The 16,994-nt window shown below is 40.9% G+C and overlaps 1 protein-coding gene across 2 annotated transcripts in view; it reads left to right on the top strand.

The window, feature by feature from the left end:
• Nucleotides 1-16,994, top strand: part of NR2C2 (nuclear receptor subfamily 2 group C member 2) — an 80,642-nt gene that overhangs the window by 13,107 nt on the left and 50,541 nt on the right. The window contains exon 1 of one of the 2 annotated variants that reach the window (XM_060161087.1): nt 1,016-1,094. The exons of the other annotated variant lie outside the window; for it this stretch is intronic. Within the exon in view, the coding sequence (XP_060017070.1) occupies nt 1,035-1,094 (60 nt within the window). The 5' untranslated portion in view covers nt 1,016-1,034. Of the gene's footprint in view, nt 1-1,015; nt 1,095-16,994 lie in introns of those variants that run through there. 2 annotated transcript variants of the gene reach the window in all.

Genomic DNA, 16,994 nt, shown 5'->3' on the forward strand with positions numbered 1-16,994 from the left:
TTTATGCATTACACACTTGGAAGGACTATATAGATTTTTTGTATACATGCTGAAAATAAATTATACAAGAGCTTTAAACTCCTATTAACCATAGGATCTGTGCAGTCAATAATGAAGTCTTTGCTTTGTCCAGGAATTAGGTCCAAAGTGGAATCCCTTTATCCTGAATTCTTTGTGGTAGAGTTAATTGGAAAAGGTTTAGGGACTATTCAGGGGATCTTTATGTCATGACCTGAAGAGACCAGGGGGTCTGTTTCATCAACACTGCTTGCACTCAAGTGATTCTGACCCAGGAGACTAGGATGCTTTTTGGACTTTAGATGAACTTCCTCAATTTAAGGCAAATGATGGCATAATTTTTCTAATAATATAAAGCTGAATTATCTGGGTTTCTAATTTAATGAGGACTTAAAAATACAAATTGATAAATTTATGAGTACCGTGTTCTTAGCCCACTTTAGTAATGCAGTCTCCTTACTTCTTTTCTTACTTTGTTAGTGATAGTGTTTGCCTTTAAACCCATGAGTGAGGTGTGTTAGCACCTGGGCAGGGTTTTGCTCCTTGCTTGGTCACTAGTAACAGAAGTACAGTTGCTGATAGCAATCTAATGCTCTGTATTGAAGTTGATCTTACACCTTTCTCAGATAGCCACCTTCTTATTCAGCACACTGTGACAAGGAGCTATCCAAAAAGGTGCGATTCCCACCTGCCTGAGAGGTGAACTGAGCTGTTAGAACCCAAGAGAACTGATAAAGTTCCAGATTCATCTTGTCTGTATTTACCAGGGCAAGTCTTGTTTCCCAGTTGAAATGTTACTACTGATGAATATTAGTACCTGTAATTGAAGAAGCCGGTGCAGCCTATCCAGATATGCTTAGTCTGCTAGCTCGTTGTCTGTGGAGGGCAAAATCTGCACCAGATGGTACCAAAAAAGGATTTTGATTACTGATGTTTTTCAAGTAGGCTGGTTTCTCTCCACCTGATAGAAGTTGCTACATCTTTCCAAACAGGTTCTCTAATGATCTTGCTTCACCATGGCTACAAATATGGAGGGGCTGGTTCAGCACAGAGTGGGGACCCAGCAGGTGGCTGAGGTGAGTGACAGGGGCTAGCAAAATAGCTGGCACCCTTGCTTTTAAAAGGAAAAGTACATCAGTGTGTGCTGTTCTTTCAAAACAGTCCCAATGAAGTCAGCATGTGAGCCAGATCCAAAGCAGGATGCTGCCATTGAAGAAAAATGAAAATGACAAGAACATTTGCTCCTAAAGTTTCTTTGCATGAATAGGGTGGCCTAGCTGCATACGATGAGGTGACTTTAAACATTTTACTTTGAACAAAAACTAAGAGTCTAATGATGCTTGTCAAGCTTGTGAGTATAGTTTTAAGTCAAAGGCTCTTAGTTTCTTGCACAGTTGATACTCTGTTAATACTGTGTATGGTGGAAAGCGGATTCTGTGCATTCTACAGTCATTGTTGACCTTCTTCCATGTACTGGGGATTTTGCTAAGTGCTAAGAAATATGGAGGTGAATGAGCCATTGGTCCTTCCTTTAGTGTTCTCTGGGCCTGGTTAAGGAGTAATTATAAAATGGTAAGACGTGAAACTCCATGTGAAGAAGGTAATCCTGGAGGTGGGTCTTGCATTGCAAGTAATCATTTGTTAGGCAGACCTAAGGAAGCAGGGTTGGAAACTGGCAGATGCTGAGGAGGGTATCCTAAGTCAGAAACCTATGCAAAGACAGGACAGAGACATGAAGTAGCTTGGAATGTTCAGGCAACTCGAGGTGTAAAGGAGGGAAGTAGGGCCAGATCTTTTCAGTCTGTACCAGGCCCTCTGCAAGGGCTTCAGTCCTCAACAACCTTTTGAGGTTTGGTGTGATCGCTAATTCCCATTTAATAGGTGAGGAAACCAAGGCTCAAGGACAAGTAACTGGCCAAGGGCACACTGACCCAGTTCTGTTTCACTTCTTCCAGAGCTCCTCCAATAAACCATGCATCATGCTGCAAACAGGAGCCATTAGAAGGATTCAGATTTGTGTTTTTGAACCAATAATCATATTTCTAAGGTGAAGACACAGATTTATCAAAGGATGGACATTTAAAGAAAGGATTTTTTAAAATAAAAAATAAGTACACGAATGCCAGTTTATACCAGTAAAATTGGTGAGCAGACTTTTCAGATTTTAGATCAACCATTGACTTTAAGGCAGCAGTATAATAATCATCCCTTTCACCCGGCAAATAAGGGTTAGTGTTAACTGAAGATGAAAACAGATAGATTTTACAAATTTTTAAATATATTTTTGGAAGAGCTAAAGAGCTGTGAAAGTATTGGGGTTAAAATGCTTGTGTTTATAGTTTGTCTTAGGAACAATTACCTTGAAAATCACTGTTGGCTTTTCAAATATTTAGGGTTATTATGCATTTAATACAGTTTCCAGTTGAGACTGACTTGGAGACTAGTATGTGGATCACTGCCTTAAGAAGTCATCACTAATTCTTTAGGAGAAGAGGTTAGTATAGTAAGTAACCTATAGTACTGACCTATAGTAATTTATAGGATAATAGAAGTTTTGTGTATGTATTCAGAAAATTTCCTAGGTAAAATTTTCTGTCAGATGCCTTACTTCCATCAAGAAATGGAATTTCATGTGTTAATTTAGTGCAACTATTGTTTCCCATGGCGAAAAGCACATTTTGAGGAGACATCCAAAATAGTAGGAGGCATTATTAATTTGGAGAACAAAAGCAATCTTCCTATTTAAAATATTCCCTAGATCTCCTTGCTGTTATTTTGAAATTTCAAGTTTTGATGACTTTAAACTACATGTGGTAGCTGTATATAATATTAAATCAGCGAAATGAGTAAGAGAGCCTACAGTTCATCATGTTGGTGCTAAACAGTAATTGAGTGGGAATGAAGTTTTTAAATTAGGGGTTATTAGCAGTCATTTGGGGACAGTTGTTTATTCAGTCAGCAGACAGTGAAGAAACATACCTCTTGCCTGCCTGTTTGCCAGAAGCACACACAGGTGAGTAATAGGACTGGGTATCTGCTCACCAGAGCTCAGTGTTGCAGGGATCAGGCATGAGACAGGCTACACCAGAGGACAGGCTCTCCATAGTGGAAAGGGGGCTCTCTAGGGATCAGACAGATTGGGGTTTAAATCCAGGTCCTGCCATTTGCTATCTGGGTGACTGCCTTGTTCCTCAGTTTTCTCATCTAGAAAATGGGAGTAGTACTAGAACCTATTATCTCATGGGATTGTTTTGAGAAGTCATTGAAATAAAAACATATAAGGAGGGCTTCCCTGGTGGCGCAGTGGTTGAGAGTCCGCCTGCTGATGCAGGGGACACGGGTTCGTGCCCCGGACTGGGAAGATCCCACATGCCGCGGAGCGGCTGGGCCCGTGAGCCATGGCCGCTGAGCCTGCGCGTCCGGAGCCTGTGGTCCGCAACGGGAGAGGCCACAGCAGTGAGAGGCCTGCGTACCGCAAAAACAGAAAACAAAAAACAAAAAAAAACGTATAAGGAGCTTTAGCAGGTCCCACGCTTTTGCTCCATAAATGAGATAGAGCAACATTGTCAATAATGTAAATGATTTTCTTTCAAGTCCCCAGGACAACCTTTTTCCCTATGGACCAGATAAGTCACATTACCAAAATAAACTACAAAAGTTGGATCATACAAACGAACAATTTGATGTCCTATAATGTGCTCCGATTTATTCAGTTATTCACAGAGACAGTTTAATATAGTGGTCAAGAGTATAGACTCTGGAGCCAGATGGCCTGGTTTAAATCCTGATCCTGCCACTTGCAAACTGTGTGACCTCTCTGTTTTTTGGAATTGTTTATGAAGAGCTAATATTAATTCTTCTTTAAATGTCTGGTAAAATTCAGCAGTGAAGCCATGTGGGCTTGGGCTTTTCTTTGCAGGTAGTTTTTTAGTTCCAAATTTAGTCTCATCACTTGTTATAGGTCTGTTCATATTGTCTTTTTCTTCTTGAGTCAGTTTCAGTAGTCTGTGTCTTTTTGAGAATTTGTTTGTTTCATCTAAGTCATCTAATTTATTGTCACAACAGTTGTTCACGGTATTCTTTTATCCTTTTTATTTCTATTAATAAGGTCAGTACCAATTTCTCCTCATTCATTTCTGATTCTATTTAGTAATTTGAATCTTTTTCTTGGTCAGTCTAGCTAAAGATTTGTCAGTTTGTTGACCTTTTCAAAGAACCGCCTTTTGATTTCATTGATTTTTCTCTATTGTTTTTATATTCTCTGTTTCATTAATTTCCACTCTCGTCAAAACCACAAGGAGATAACCATTTTACATCCACTAGAATGGCGGGGGGTGGGGTGGGGGGAAGGTCAGATAGCAAGTGTTGGTGAGGATGTGGAGAAATTGGAAACTTCCTATATTACTGGTAATAATGTAAAATGGTGTAGCCACTTTGGAAAACAGTCTGGCAGTTCTTCAGAAAGTTACATATGAAGTTACCACATGACCCAGCAATTCCATTCCAAGCTATATTCCCAAAAGAAATGAAAACATACGTCCACACAAAAACTTGTGCACCAATGTTTATAGTAGTAGTATTCAAAATAGCCAAAAGGTAGAAATAGTCAAATGTCCATCAACTGACAAATGAATAACAAAATGTGGTATATCCAGACAGTAGAATATTATTCAGCTATAAAAAGGAATGAATTACTGATGCATGCTACAGCATGGATGAACCTTGACAGCATTATACTAAGTGAAAGAAACTAGTCACAAAAGACAACATATTATATTATTCCATTCATATGAAATGTCCAGAACAGGGAACTCTATAGAGATAGAAAATAGGTTATAGTGGTTGCCTAGGGCTGGATTTTGGAAGTGATACCTAAAGAGTACAGGGTTTCTTTTTGAGGGGATGAGATTTTTCTAAAATTTTCTGTGGTGATGGTTGCAAATATGTGTGTATATACTAAAAACCATTGAATTATACACTTCAAATGGGTAGAATGTATGGTAGGTGAATTAGAGCTCAATAAAAGTATTTTTTAAAAACAATACATAACAGCAACCAGATGCCACTACCAAAATTAAGAGGTATTTTCCAAAATAAAAGAACAAAAAGAAATGGAGAAAAAAAAAACTAGAGGGATTTGTGACTTCTACTTTTTAATTAGAATTATATACTTTCTAAAAGAGTAAAGCATGATTACATATGCAGTATATACAGTTTGATTCCAGTTTTGTAAGGTATTTATTTCTCAGATGTATCTGTAGCTACATAATACAGTGTGCCAGGTGTTATGCTCAGCTCATCACCTCATTTAATACTTCAGTTAACACTATAAGGAAAGTATTATTTTCCCCACTTTAAGTGGGGGAAACTGAGAGGTAGAGAGATTACTTTGCCATATCTGAGTGACTTAAGAGCCTAGACTTTTACACTACACAGTAAAGTTCATTTTTTATTTTATTAAAAACATTTTTTCTTCCAATTTTTTTTTTAATCAGTGTTAGACATTGCCCTTTTTTGGGAGAGAGGTTTTTTTTAGTTTTAATTGTGGTAAAATATAAAATTTGCCATTATAACCATTTTTAAGCATATAGTTCTATGGCATTAACTACCTTATTCTGTAACCATCACCACTGCCCATCATCAGAACTTTTCATCTCCCCAAACTGAAACTCTCTACCCTTTAAACACTAACATCCATTCCCTCTTCCCCTCTACCCCTGCAGTATTTTATTCTTTTTGAGGCTATTGTAAATGGAATTGTTTACTTAATTTTTTTGAGCATCATTGTTAACGGTGTAGAAATGCAACTGATTTTTGTGTTGATTCTGTATCCTGCAACTTCGCTGAATTTGTTTATTCTAGTGTGTGTGTGTGTGTGTGTGTGTGTGTGTGTGTGTGTGACATCTTTAGATTTTCCTATGTGGAAGATCATGTCATCTGTGAATAAAGATAATTTTACTTCTTCTTTCCCAATTTGGATGCCTTGTACTTATTTTTCTTGCCTAATCATTCTGGTTGGAACTTCTAGTATATTGAGTAGAAGAGGTGAAAGCAGTCATTCTTGGCTTCCTGATCTTAAAGGAAAATTTTTCAGTCTTTCATCACAAAATGTGATGTTAGCTGTGGGTTTTTCACAAATGACCTTTATTATGTTGAGATAGTTTCCTTCTATTCCTAGTTTGTTGGATGTTTTTATCATGAAAGGGTGTTGAATTTTGTCAGGAATAAACCCCACTTGGTCATGTGTATAATCTTTTTTTTTTTTTTTTTTTTTTTTTTTTGCGGTACGCGGGCCTCTCACTCCCGCTGCGGAGCACAGGCTCCGGACGCGCAGGCTCAGCGGCCATGGCTCACGGGCCCAGCCGTTCCGCGGCATGTGGGATCTTTCCAGACCTGGGCACGAACCCGTGTCCCCTGCATCGGCAGGCGGACTGTCAACCACTGCGCCACCAGGGAAGCCCAGTATAATCTTTTTAATATGCTGCTGATAACAGTTTGTTCGTATTTTGTTGAGGAATTTTGCATTGGTATTCGTAAGGGATATTGATCTGCAATATTCTTTTCTTGCAGTGTCTTTGCCTGACTGGTATCAGGGCAATGCTAGCTTCATAGAATGAGTTTGGGAGTGTTCCTTCTTCCTCAGTCTTTCAGAAGAGTTTGAGATGGATGGTGTTAATTCTACTTTAAATGTTCGGTATAATTCACTAGGGCTGCTCCAGGGCTTTTTGAGGGGTGGGGAGGCTTCATTACTGATTCAATCTTCTTACTAGTTATAGGTCTACTCAGATTTTCTATTTCTTCATGATTCAGTCTTGGTAGGTTGTATGTTTCTAGGAATTTGTCCATTTCATCTCAGTTATCCAGTTTGTTGGTATACAGTTGTTCATAGTACTCTTTTAAAATCCTCTTTATTTCTGCAAAATCAGTAATAAGTTCATTTCTGGTATTAGACATTTTTTGACTTAGTATATAAATAAACTTTAGTTTTCATTCAGTTCCTCACACACCCATATCTTCCCTTCATTCTCCCAATAAAAGTGTATCCTCTTTGCATAAATTAATGTTCTGTTACCTAACTATGACATTATCACGTATACTTCCTAGTATCTCCAATATAGTTGTAGAACCCTCTGAATACTATTCTTCATACAAATACATCAGAGGAATTTTCAGTTTCCTTTATTTTCCTGTGAAAACATTCCTCCTAAAGTCCTCTGACCTGCTCCAGTCCCTACTGATTGCTTTTTAAGCCTGCTGCACAGCTGTCATCCTTTATTTGTCTCTTGTTTGGGATTCTTTCCTTGAATTCATGGTTTTTTTTCCTTTTATTTAAAAAATGTAAATAACATGGTCCAGAAACGTCCTAAGAAAGAGTGCATCAGAGATGAATTGTTTTTAGATCTTGCATATCTAAACGTGTCTTTATTTACACCCACATGCTTGAGTGATAGTTTGGGGATAGAAATCTAAGTTGAAAATAATAATTTTACCTCAGAATTTCAAGGCATCATTTTATTGTCTTCCAGCTTTGAGAAGGCCATTTACATTCTTGATTCTCTTTAAGTGTCTCTCTCCCTCTTTCTCTCTTGCCTTTTCTGTCCCCTACCTCCATGGTTAAGATCTTTTCGGGGCTTCCCTGGTGGCGCAGTGGTTGAGAACCTGCCTGCCAATGCAGGGGACACGGGTTCGAGCCCTGGTCTGGGAAGATCCCACATGCCGCGGAGCAACTAGGCCCGTGAGCCACAACTACCGAGCCTGCACGTCTGGAGCTTGTACTCCACAACAAGAGAGGCCGCGCCAGTGAGAGGCCCGCGCACCGCGATGAAGAGTGGCCCCCGCTCGCCGCAACTAGAGAAAGCCCTCGCACAGAAATGAAGACCCAACACAGCCAAAATAAATAAATTAATTTTTTTTTAAAAAAAGATCTTTTCCTCATCCCTTTTGTTCTGAAATTTCATAGTAATGTCTCTTAGTGTAGTTTTTCTTTTATACATTATACTGAGCACTCAGAGGGTCCTTTCAATCTAGAAACTCACGACCTCCTGTTCTATGAAATTGTTTTACAGTAGTTCTCTGATAATATCTTCCCTCAGTATTTTTCCAGTCTCTTTCCAGAACTCCTAATTAATTGGATACTGGAGCTCTTGAACTAATCATTTCTTCATTTTTTCTCTTCTGTTTCTAGCTCTTTCTGCTGCTTCTACTTTCAGGGAGATTTCCAACTTAGATCTGTCTTCAGGTCTTACCAGTTGCTTGAGCATATTATTTAACCTTGCTGTGCCAGTGTCCCCAACTATCAAATGGGGTTAATGATTATACTTATTGTAGAGGATTATTGTGAGAATTCAGTTAGTGTGTCTAAAGCATGTCACATAGTAATAATACAGTGTGGCGAGTAGTCACTGCCCAGCTCCTGCTGCTGTTGCTGCTGTTGTTTCTTCAACATTGTTTTCTTCTTTGCTATCTTATTTTTCATTTTAGAAACTTTTTTCTGTTTTTCTTTTATAGCAACTTTTTTTTCTTTTATTTTCCTTTCTTAATTGAAATTTTATTGGTTGTTTTGAGCATCAGTACACAGACATTTCAGTTTGTACGCAATTTGTGACATATGTACCGAACATCTAAAAAACCATGTAGTTGTCTTTCTTAAAGTTATTGCAGCTTAAAATTTGGCAGCAAATTTTTCTGTAAGAGGATATCAAGTACCAGTATCTTCAAGTGTTGATAAACTGTTACATTTTAAGTCCCATTAATTCACAATTTTTAATATCATATACATACTCCAATTTTCGGTCTTTCACAGCACATTAACAAAGTTACTAGGAAGATGGACTAGCATGATGAAAGATGTTACAGAGAGCAGGCAGTTCTAACAGGCAGGGCCAAGATCAAGGGGTGGTTTTCTTTAGGAAACAATTTTACTGAAAACAACATGAGAACAGAAGTAATTTTAAATGTTCAAGGCGTATTAAATGCACGACTGGGACTGCAAGTTGTCATTTAGTATGATTTGTATAATAGGAAATGAAAAGGACCCCCATCCATGGCATGTTAAGCTGAACATCCAAGACAATCAAAGCCTCCTGCACTCAATTACCCCACTATTTTCTGGTTGTATCGAAAAATAAGCAACAGCAAATGACTCACCTCTCAAAAAAAAAAAAAATTGAGTCTTGAAAAATTGGATGTGGTGGGATTTCCTCCTTAGAAATGTTTCTAGATATACTTTAAAAAAACCTTGTGTTTACGAAATAGTTGATAACGTTATTCCTCCGCGTTGTACAAGAAGTGAGACAGGGACCACTCATAAGACTTAGTGTGTGATATTCATCAGACTTGGCTTCTTTCTCTCCTGCTTCATCAGAGGCTGGACTCTCCCCCTTTCAGTTCTGTTTTCTGGAAGTAAACTTTCTTTAGTTTCTTGGTTCTTGAGCCACTTTGGCCTGTTTTCCCTTTGCTCCCCTGTTCTCGTTTCCCTTTTTGGCTTTGTTTCCACTTTTGCAGGAGCAGGTTTAGCTGATAACCTTGCCCATCTCTTGGGTACCTCCATCCCTGCCCCTTGGGGAGAGCTGCCCTTCCTTTGGGTGGAGCCTGGGCCGCTCCAGATCCCCGAGGAACTGGGCCCCCTGCGCTGTCCCTTCCTGCCCTCTTCCGCCCAGGCCTTGCAACCCGACGTGGAGCGGTGGGAGAACCAGACCAAACCGTGTGGCAACTTTTTGTTGTCTCATGTATGCAGTAGTTTGTCCTCTTTTTGTGAGGGTGATAATTGCAGTTTTTTGCTGTTTTTAGTTTTCTTTTGCTGCTTCCATAGGTGTTGTTTTATCCAAGTTCCTTCTTGTTTCTTTTAGTTCCTTTACTTCATAAGGAAGCTTTTCTCAAATGGCTAATGATCCTTATTGTTGGTTCACATTTTAAAATGAAGCATTTAAAACTGAAAACAAAAACAAATGTTTTTTGTACAGGAGTAAGGCTTGTCAACTTTTGGTTTGATTTTACTTTGGGGTGATTAGATAGGCACCCACACATTTTGTTTGGAGGGTGCTCCAAGTGTCACTATCCATAGGTTTCTTTTCTGGGGCCATTCAGGTTTTGGAGGCAAGAATTCTTTGGGGGTGGGTGTGATTTATGCCTTTTCTCCAGTATTTTTATTGTTGTTGATTTTAAAGTTATGGCACAAAGTGAGGGTTTGAGGTTCAATATTTAATCTACTCTTTGCAAACTGAAGAAGGGTGGCTCCCTCCTCGCTGTGAAGATGTTTTGATGTCTCTGGTCTGGGGCCTGGTAGCTGCACTTTCCCTGCAAGGGAATGAGGAAGTGGTGGTCATGTGATGAGTCACATGGCTGCACCACAGGTATTCAGCCAGCCTCTGGTTTTCAGCCTATTTCTAAACCCAGCTTTCTGTGGAACTGAGGGATCTTACTGAGCCCTTCCAGGGTTCTGGGGGTGGGTGGGGGGGAATTAGCTTGTTTCTCATTAGTATTCCCCTCTATAGTCATTTGGAGTTCAGCTTTGTTCATCCTGCTGAGTCAGTTTCCACTCCACCAACTACTTTCCCTGTTCCTAGCGTTTGTTAGTATTTGTGATCCACTGTCATCTCCTTGACTATTCTTTTTGTCCTTGTGGATCTGTACATTTTCTTAATCCTTTACTCATGCTTAAATGTGATTTGTTAAAGGAATAGAGATAATAAATGCATGTGTTTGCTATGTTTAACTGGAAGTAAGGGAAAGTCTTACTAGTAAAGCAAATTAAAGTTGTTCACTGATAGACTTCAAGGTACTTCATAAGTATGCACTTATTCATTCAACGAGTATTTAAGGAGGGCTTACTGTGTGCCGTGTGCTAGACATTGTTCTAGTTTTTAAGATACTCGGCTCTCATGAAGCTTCTATCCTATTGGGAAACAACCAACATCTAAACAAATGAAAAATGTCAAGAGAGCAGTAAGTGCTATAAAGAAAAGTGAAGAGCTAGAAAGTGATAAGAGTATTATCTAAGCACATTCAGGGAAGACTTCTTAGAAGGTGACATAAATTTTTTTAAAAATCATTTTTTAAAATTTTTGGCTGTGTCAGCTCTTATTTGTGGCACGTGGGATCTTCGTTGAGGCATGCGGGATATTTTGTTGAGGCACATGGGCTTCTCTCTAGTTGTGGTGTGCAGGTTTTCTCTTCGCTAGTTGTGGCACGCAGGCTCCAGGGCGTGTGGGCTCTGTAGTTGTGGTGCGCGGGTTTCAGAGTGCATGCGCTTTGTAGTTTGCGGCACGCAGGCTCTCTAGTTGAGGTGCACGAGCTCAGTAGTTGTGACGCGTGGGCTTAGTTGCCCCGTGGCATGTGGAATGTTAGTTCCCTGACCAGGGATTGAACCCGCATCCCCTGCATTGTAAGGCGGATTCTTTACCACTGGACCACCAGGGAAGTCCCAGAAGGTGACATTTAAATGGAAACCTGAATGAAGTAAGAGAAGTGATTCAGATAAGAGTATCAGGGCGTGGGGTAACATTCCAGGTAGGGGAGAGGGGAGCGTAGGGGAGAGGGGAGCTCAATGTACTGAGCGTTGGCACAGTAGAGGAACCATGAAGAGACCTGTGTGGCAGGAGTGCAGGGGGCGAGGGAGAACGTGGTGGGAGATGAGGTCAGTGGGGTAGGTAGGGCCAGGTCTTCTTGGATTATATAGGCTATGGTCAGGAATTTGTATTTTATTCTATGTACATTGGGGAGCCATTGGAGAGTTAGAGCAGGAGATTGGCCTGTCTTTGAGGGTTGAACTAGGAGCCTGCTGATTGTGCAAACTGCTGCACTCAGACCCTGACCTGACAGACCATACTCTCTTCATTGAAGGTGGGCAGTTTGAGGTACTCCCTGGTTTTAAACCATGGCTACCCATAGTCCCTGCTGTGGAATTACCTGCGTGGCCATGTCCATAGCACATTACCCCTGGTCTCCTTGGTCTACAGCTGATTCAGCCAACCTGTATCCCTGATGGACTGATTGAGCTGATAAGATTCCTACTCTTAAGAATTGGAAAACAAGCATTTTTGTTTTTACACGAAATATGCATTTCTGGAAAACCTTGTGTTCTACACACTAAGAATAACAGAGCTGGGCTTCCCTGGTGGCGCAGTGGTTAAGAATCTGCCTGCCAACGCAGGGGACACGGGTTCAAGCCCTGGTCTGGGAAGATCCCACGTGCCATGGAGCAACTAAGCCCATGCACCACAACTACTGAGCCTGTGCTTTAGAGTCCACGAGGCACAACTACTGAGCCCGCACGCCTAGAGCCCGTGCTCCACAACAAGAGAAGCCACCGCAATGAGAAGCCCGCGCACCACAATGAAGAGTAGCCCCGGCTCGTCGCAACTAGAGAAAGCCTGTGCACAGCAACGAAGACACAGCACAGCCAAAAATAAAAATAAATAACAGAGCTTATGGAAAAATAGCATTCAGCGTGGCCCAGAGCACTAACAAAAATAATAACAATCCTAATAAAAATGCTAGTATAATTAAAAAGACATGTTAAATTCCTAATAATCAAACATTAAAGTATAGGATTTTGTCTTAAAAACAAGGTGAAAGCTTTATGGAAGAGGATATAAGGAGGAAGGGTTAAAGATGGTGAATTATTGAATAAATGCATAAAGATTAGGGAGAACCATGCAATGAGCTTTTCCAAGACACAGAACACGTGGCCAGAATGAGACAAGAGGATGAACCTGGTTATGAATAGGCATCGTGCATGACACTGAATTCCTGTTAGCTTAGATGCCGATGTGCTTTGCATTCTGTGGCTCTACACTGTGATACAAAGCATTAAGGAATTGGGAGCAGTCACTTGTAAATCAGTGTGATTTCAAGTGTTATACTGCCATCATTTCTCTGTTTACAATTTTGTAGAATCAGAATCGCATTACAGAAATAACGTTGCAACAGAACATACTTTGCTAACAATGATACCTGTTGAACCCTTACTATGTGCCAGGTACTGCACATAAGCTCTGTATCATCTTGCTTAATGTTAACATAATGCCTGTGAAATGGTGCTCTCACTTTTCATAGTTAAGGAAGCTAAGGCACAGGAGAGGGTTAAATAACGTGTCTACTGGCATATGGTCAGTAAAAGGTGACATTAGACCCTGGAGTTAAAAGATCATACAGTGTCAGGGCTTGAGGTGATGCCATGTGTAAGCCCAGGTTGTTGCAGAACGTAGAAGCAGAGAAAGGTGGTCCTCAGAGAGAAGCCGGAGAGTGACTCTCAGACTCTCAGAAAAAAGCAAAGGGGGAGTGAGCAGGTGGCCTGAGAAAGAGATACAGAAGCTGTCTCACAGCTCTCCCCTTCCCAAATAGCACAGTCGTACATCCTGAGACTGGGTTCTGTGAGTGTCCTTCCAACAAATTTCCCCTTTCATTTGAGTAAGTTTGAGTGTCATTTGTAACTAGTCACTGACAAAAGCACCCAAACCCTCCCAATTCTATTTAATATGTATCTGGCATGTCCCATTTTGGGGATATAAACTTCAGTTTTCAGTAAGTAGATTAATTTGACTCATTTTCCCTATGAAATTGAATAAGTTATCTCTTGGGGTTCAAGCCCATGGCTCAGATACGCACATGGATTGGTTTTGGGTGGGGAAGGTGCTGTGGAGAGGGGGAAAGTCAGGAACAGAGGGAGAGGGCTTGAATTAGCTCCAGTGTTTTGTCTTAGTTTCTCTTTGAAGGGTCAAATGAAATCTACTCTGAAGTAACAGTGTGTGGCTGTCGTCCTGAATTTTATGGAGCCATTTCCTTTTGTCTATGACTTTACCACCTATGTATATATTGCTACATGCTTTTTCATTTTTAATTAATTTTATTTTTGGCTGCATTGGGTCTTTGTTGCTGCATGCGGGCTTTTCTCTAGTTGCGGCAAGCGGGGGCTACTCTTCGTGTGGTGCTTGGGCTTCTCATTGCGGTGGCTTCTCTTGTTGTGGAGCACAGGTTCTAGGCGTGTGGGCTTCAGTAGTTGCAACATGTGAGCTCAGTAGTTGCGGTGCACAGGCTATAGGCGTGCAGGCTCAGTAGTTGTGGCTCACGGGCTGTAGAGTGCAGGCTCAGTAGTTGTGACACATGGACTTAGTTGCTCCGTGGCATGTGGGATCTTCCCAGACCAGGGCTCAAACCCGTGTCCCCTGCATTGGCAGGCGGATTCTTTTTTGTTTGTTTATTTGTTTTTGCGGTACGCGGGCCTCTCACTGCTGTGGCCTCTCCTGTTGCGGAGCACAGGCTCCAGACGCGCAGGCTCAGCGGCCATGGCTCACGGGCCCAGCCGCTCCGCGGCATGTGGGATCTTCCCGGACCGGGGCACGAACCCGTGTCCCCTGCATCAGCAGGCGACTCTCAACCACTGCGCCACCAGGGAAGCCCAACCTTTCTTTATTACATGAATAAACATGTTCTTTTTTGGTCTTTTTTTTCACATGCATGTCATCCAGTTGTAATCATCCTGTGCATACAACTTTGTATCTTTTGATTTCACAGAATGTTAATTTCACAGACTAAATGTCATCATCCTTTCCACAGGTTACTACATAGCCTACGTGACCATCATTTTTCATAGCTACATAATTTTGTATCAAGGGAGCATAGCATAATTTACTAACCCATCTCCTAGTTTAGGACATTTAAGTTGCTTTTGACCTTTCTGTATTATAAATTAACACTGATAAATATATCCATGCTTTACCAGTCAAGGAATCTAATAGCAAATAACATCAGAAACCAACTGTTGCTGATGTAAAGAGAAATGAGATTTTTAAAAAACATTGACTTAAAATATATGTGAGGATGGATGGATGGATGGATAGATAACTTACTTGACAGAGTTACTAGGAGAGGTGGAGAACTAGCTTTGCATCTAGGAACTGCACCCAGATCTCACTGAAGAGCTGGTCTGAAGCTGTGGCTGCACACCACACCCCAAGGCCAGACATGGGGCTTCTGCTGCTAGTGCAAAGTCTCCACATCTGATCAAACCCCTGCCCTCCTCCAAGGGAGGCCAGACCTGCAAGTATCTGGCATTTTCTGCCTCTACAGTTGGAGATGGGCTCTGCCTTATCTGAACCCCTGAGAGAGGAAATTCCATATTCCCTAGAAAAATAATTTAGGATTACACACTGATAAAGCCATTTCTGTATTTAGGATAGTTTGTGTAAGGTGGTTTCCTGAAAGTAGAATTACCAAGCCAGAGGGCATGAACAAATTTTTTTGATGAGAGGAGCAGACCTGTTGACCTCAACAGTTGGGCCTTGGAGCTTTTTGCTTCCTTAGATTAATCTTTCCATTAACATGTCATTTACTGGCTGTACTTAGTGAATAGAGTGTTATGTTTCTTAGGACTTTAAGTAGTTGTTGAGGTGGAAGGACTTTTAGTCACTGCTTTAAAAAAGGATAATCATCTTTTTTACTCTTGATTAATTTTTCCCCTTTCGGTTGGGGTGCCTAGGTTTGTGCTAGAATCTGAAAAATGGATGGCATATTCTTTTAACTTAGATTGTTTTAAGTTTCCACTCCACAAGTTTGTGGAGTGGAAATTCATTACTTACTGCAGTGTGAACTTATTTCTTTTTAATTTCCTTCCTCTTTCAATCCCCTCCTCCCATCCTACATAAAAGTAAATATCCATATATTTCTTCCTACTCTTCCCCCAGGCTTTGATTTGTTTTGTTTGGTTTAGGGTGATTGACCAGCATTCACTCCATGTCAAACAGGAGGCAAGTGCTCTTATCTCCCAGCCCCACCTCTCTGTGACCTCCCCCAGGAGCTCCCTTTCCTCTGTGGCCTTGGGGAAAGGGGGGAGGGCTTAGATTTGAAGCCATTCCACAGTCTCTCATTTGCCCTGACTACCCGTGTTCATCTTCTCACCAGAATAGGAGGCTTTGGAGGCTAGAGTTCTGACCTGTATTCACATGCCTGTTACGTGTTGGGTGGATGTAGTAAAATGTTAAAGGAGCCTGGTGCTGTTATTCTTATGGGTGTTTTTATATGTAATGCAGATGGTTATGATGTTGCCTTCCCTTTCAATGAAGGAGGAACTTGCAAAGACCCCATGTCTTTAAAAATATTGACTTAATGTACTGTGAAGTTGAAAATGCTATATGCAGAATGTGGTATTTCTGAGTTCTCCAAATCTTCCCTTTACTCCTTATAGTTTTAAAACTGTTTTGAGTTGGTTGTACTCCAAGGTAACGTTCTCCTGAGCTCTCAGTTCAGGAAAGGTGGTCTGGGGTGGGGGCCAGCATTTAGTAAAGGCAACAATCTAGGTGAAGGGAGAACTTGGTAAAGCAAAGTTACATCTTCCCTGGAAACAATTAATCATATTATTAGACAAACTGCCTCAGCAGCTGGTGAAACAGCAAGAACATGACAATTTTGCTTCCTTAGTTACAAGGAGTGATAGTGTACTTGACCTTCAGCAGAGCAGGGTCATAGAGAGGGCATCTTTAAACAGCTGTGTCTGGTTTTGGTGAATGGAATCTGCACTGGCAGTTTGAAAGCACATGCCGATGAGTTCCCCCACCAACCCTGGCTGTTTTGGTTGGACTCTGGCTGGGCAAGTTGCTGAGAAAAAATGTAAATAAAGCTGCAGAGAGCCACTGGCATGGTAAGTGTAGTGTTCTGCAGAAAAATAAGACTAATTTTGAAGCCTTTTCTCGTTCTGTTTCTGGAGGCAAGTCTCCTTGTAATGCAGTATATTTCATAGGCAGTTATTTTTATAGCAGGTGGTAAAAAGCAGTGGATTTAGATGCCTAATATGTATTTGAAGGAAATCAATTTAGTGTCTATTGCTATGCTTAGCACCTAGCAAATTATTTCTTCATGGGAACTTGTATTTGAGTGTGCTGGGTAGACCCAAGTGGAGCAAGAGCTGTTTGTTTGTGGTGGTGGTTGTTGTTTTCAGTAGGTTAACCTGCCTCTGAACAGAGTATGTGAACCTGTTCTTA

Source organism: Lagenorhynchus albirostris, chromosome 10, assembly GCF_949774975.1.
Source record: "Lagenorhynchus albirostris chromosome 10, mLagAlb1.1, whole genome shotgun sequence".
NCBI classification, from domain to species: Eukaryota; Metazoa; Chordata; class Mammalia; order Artiodactyla; family Delphinidae; genus Lagenorhynchus; species Lagenorhynchus albirostris.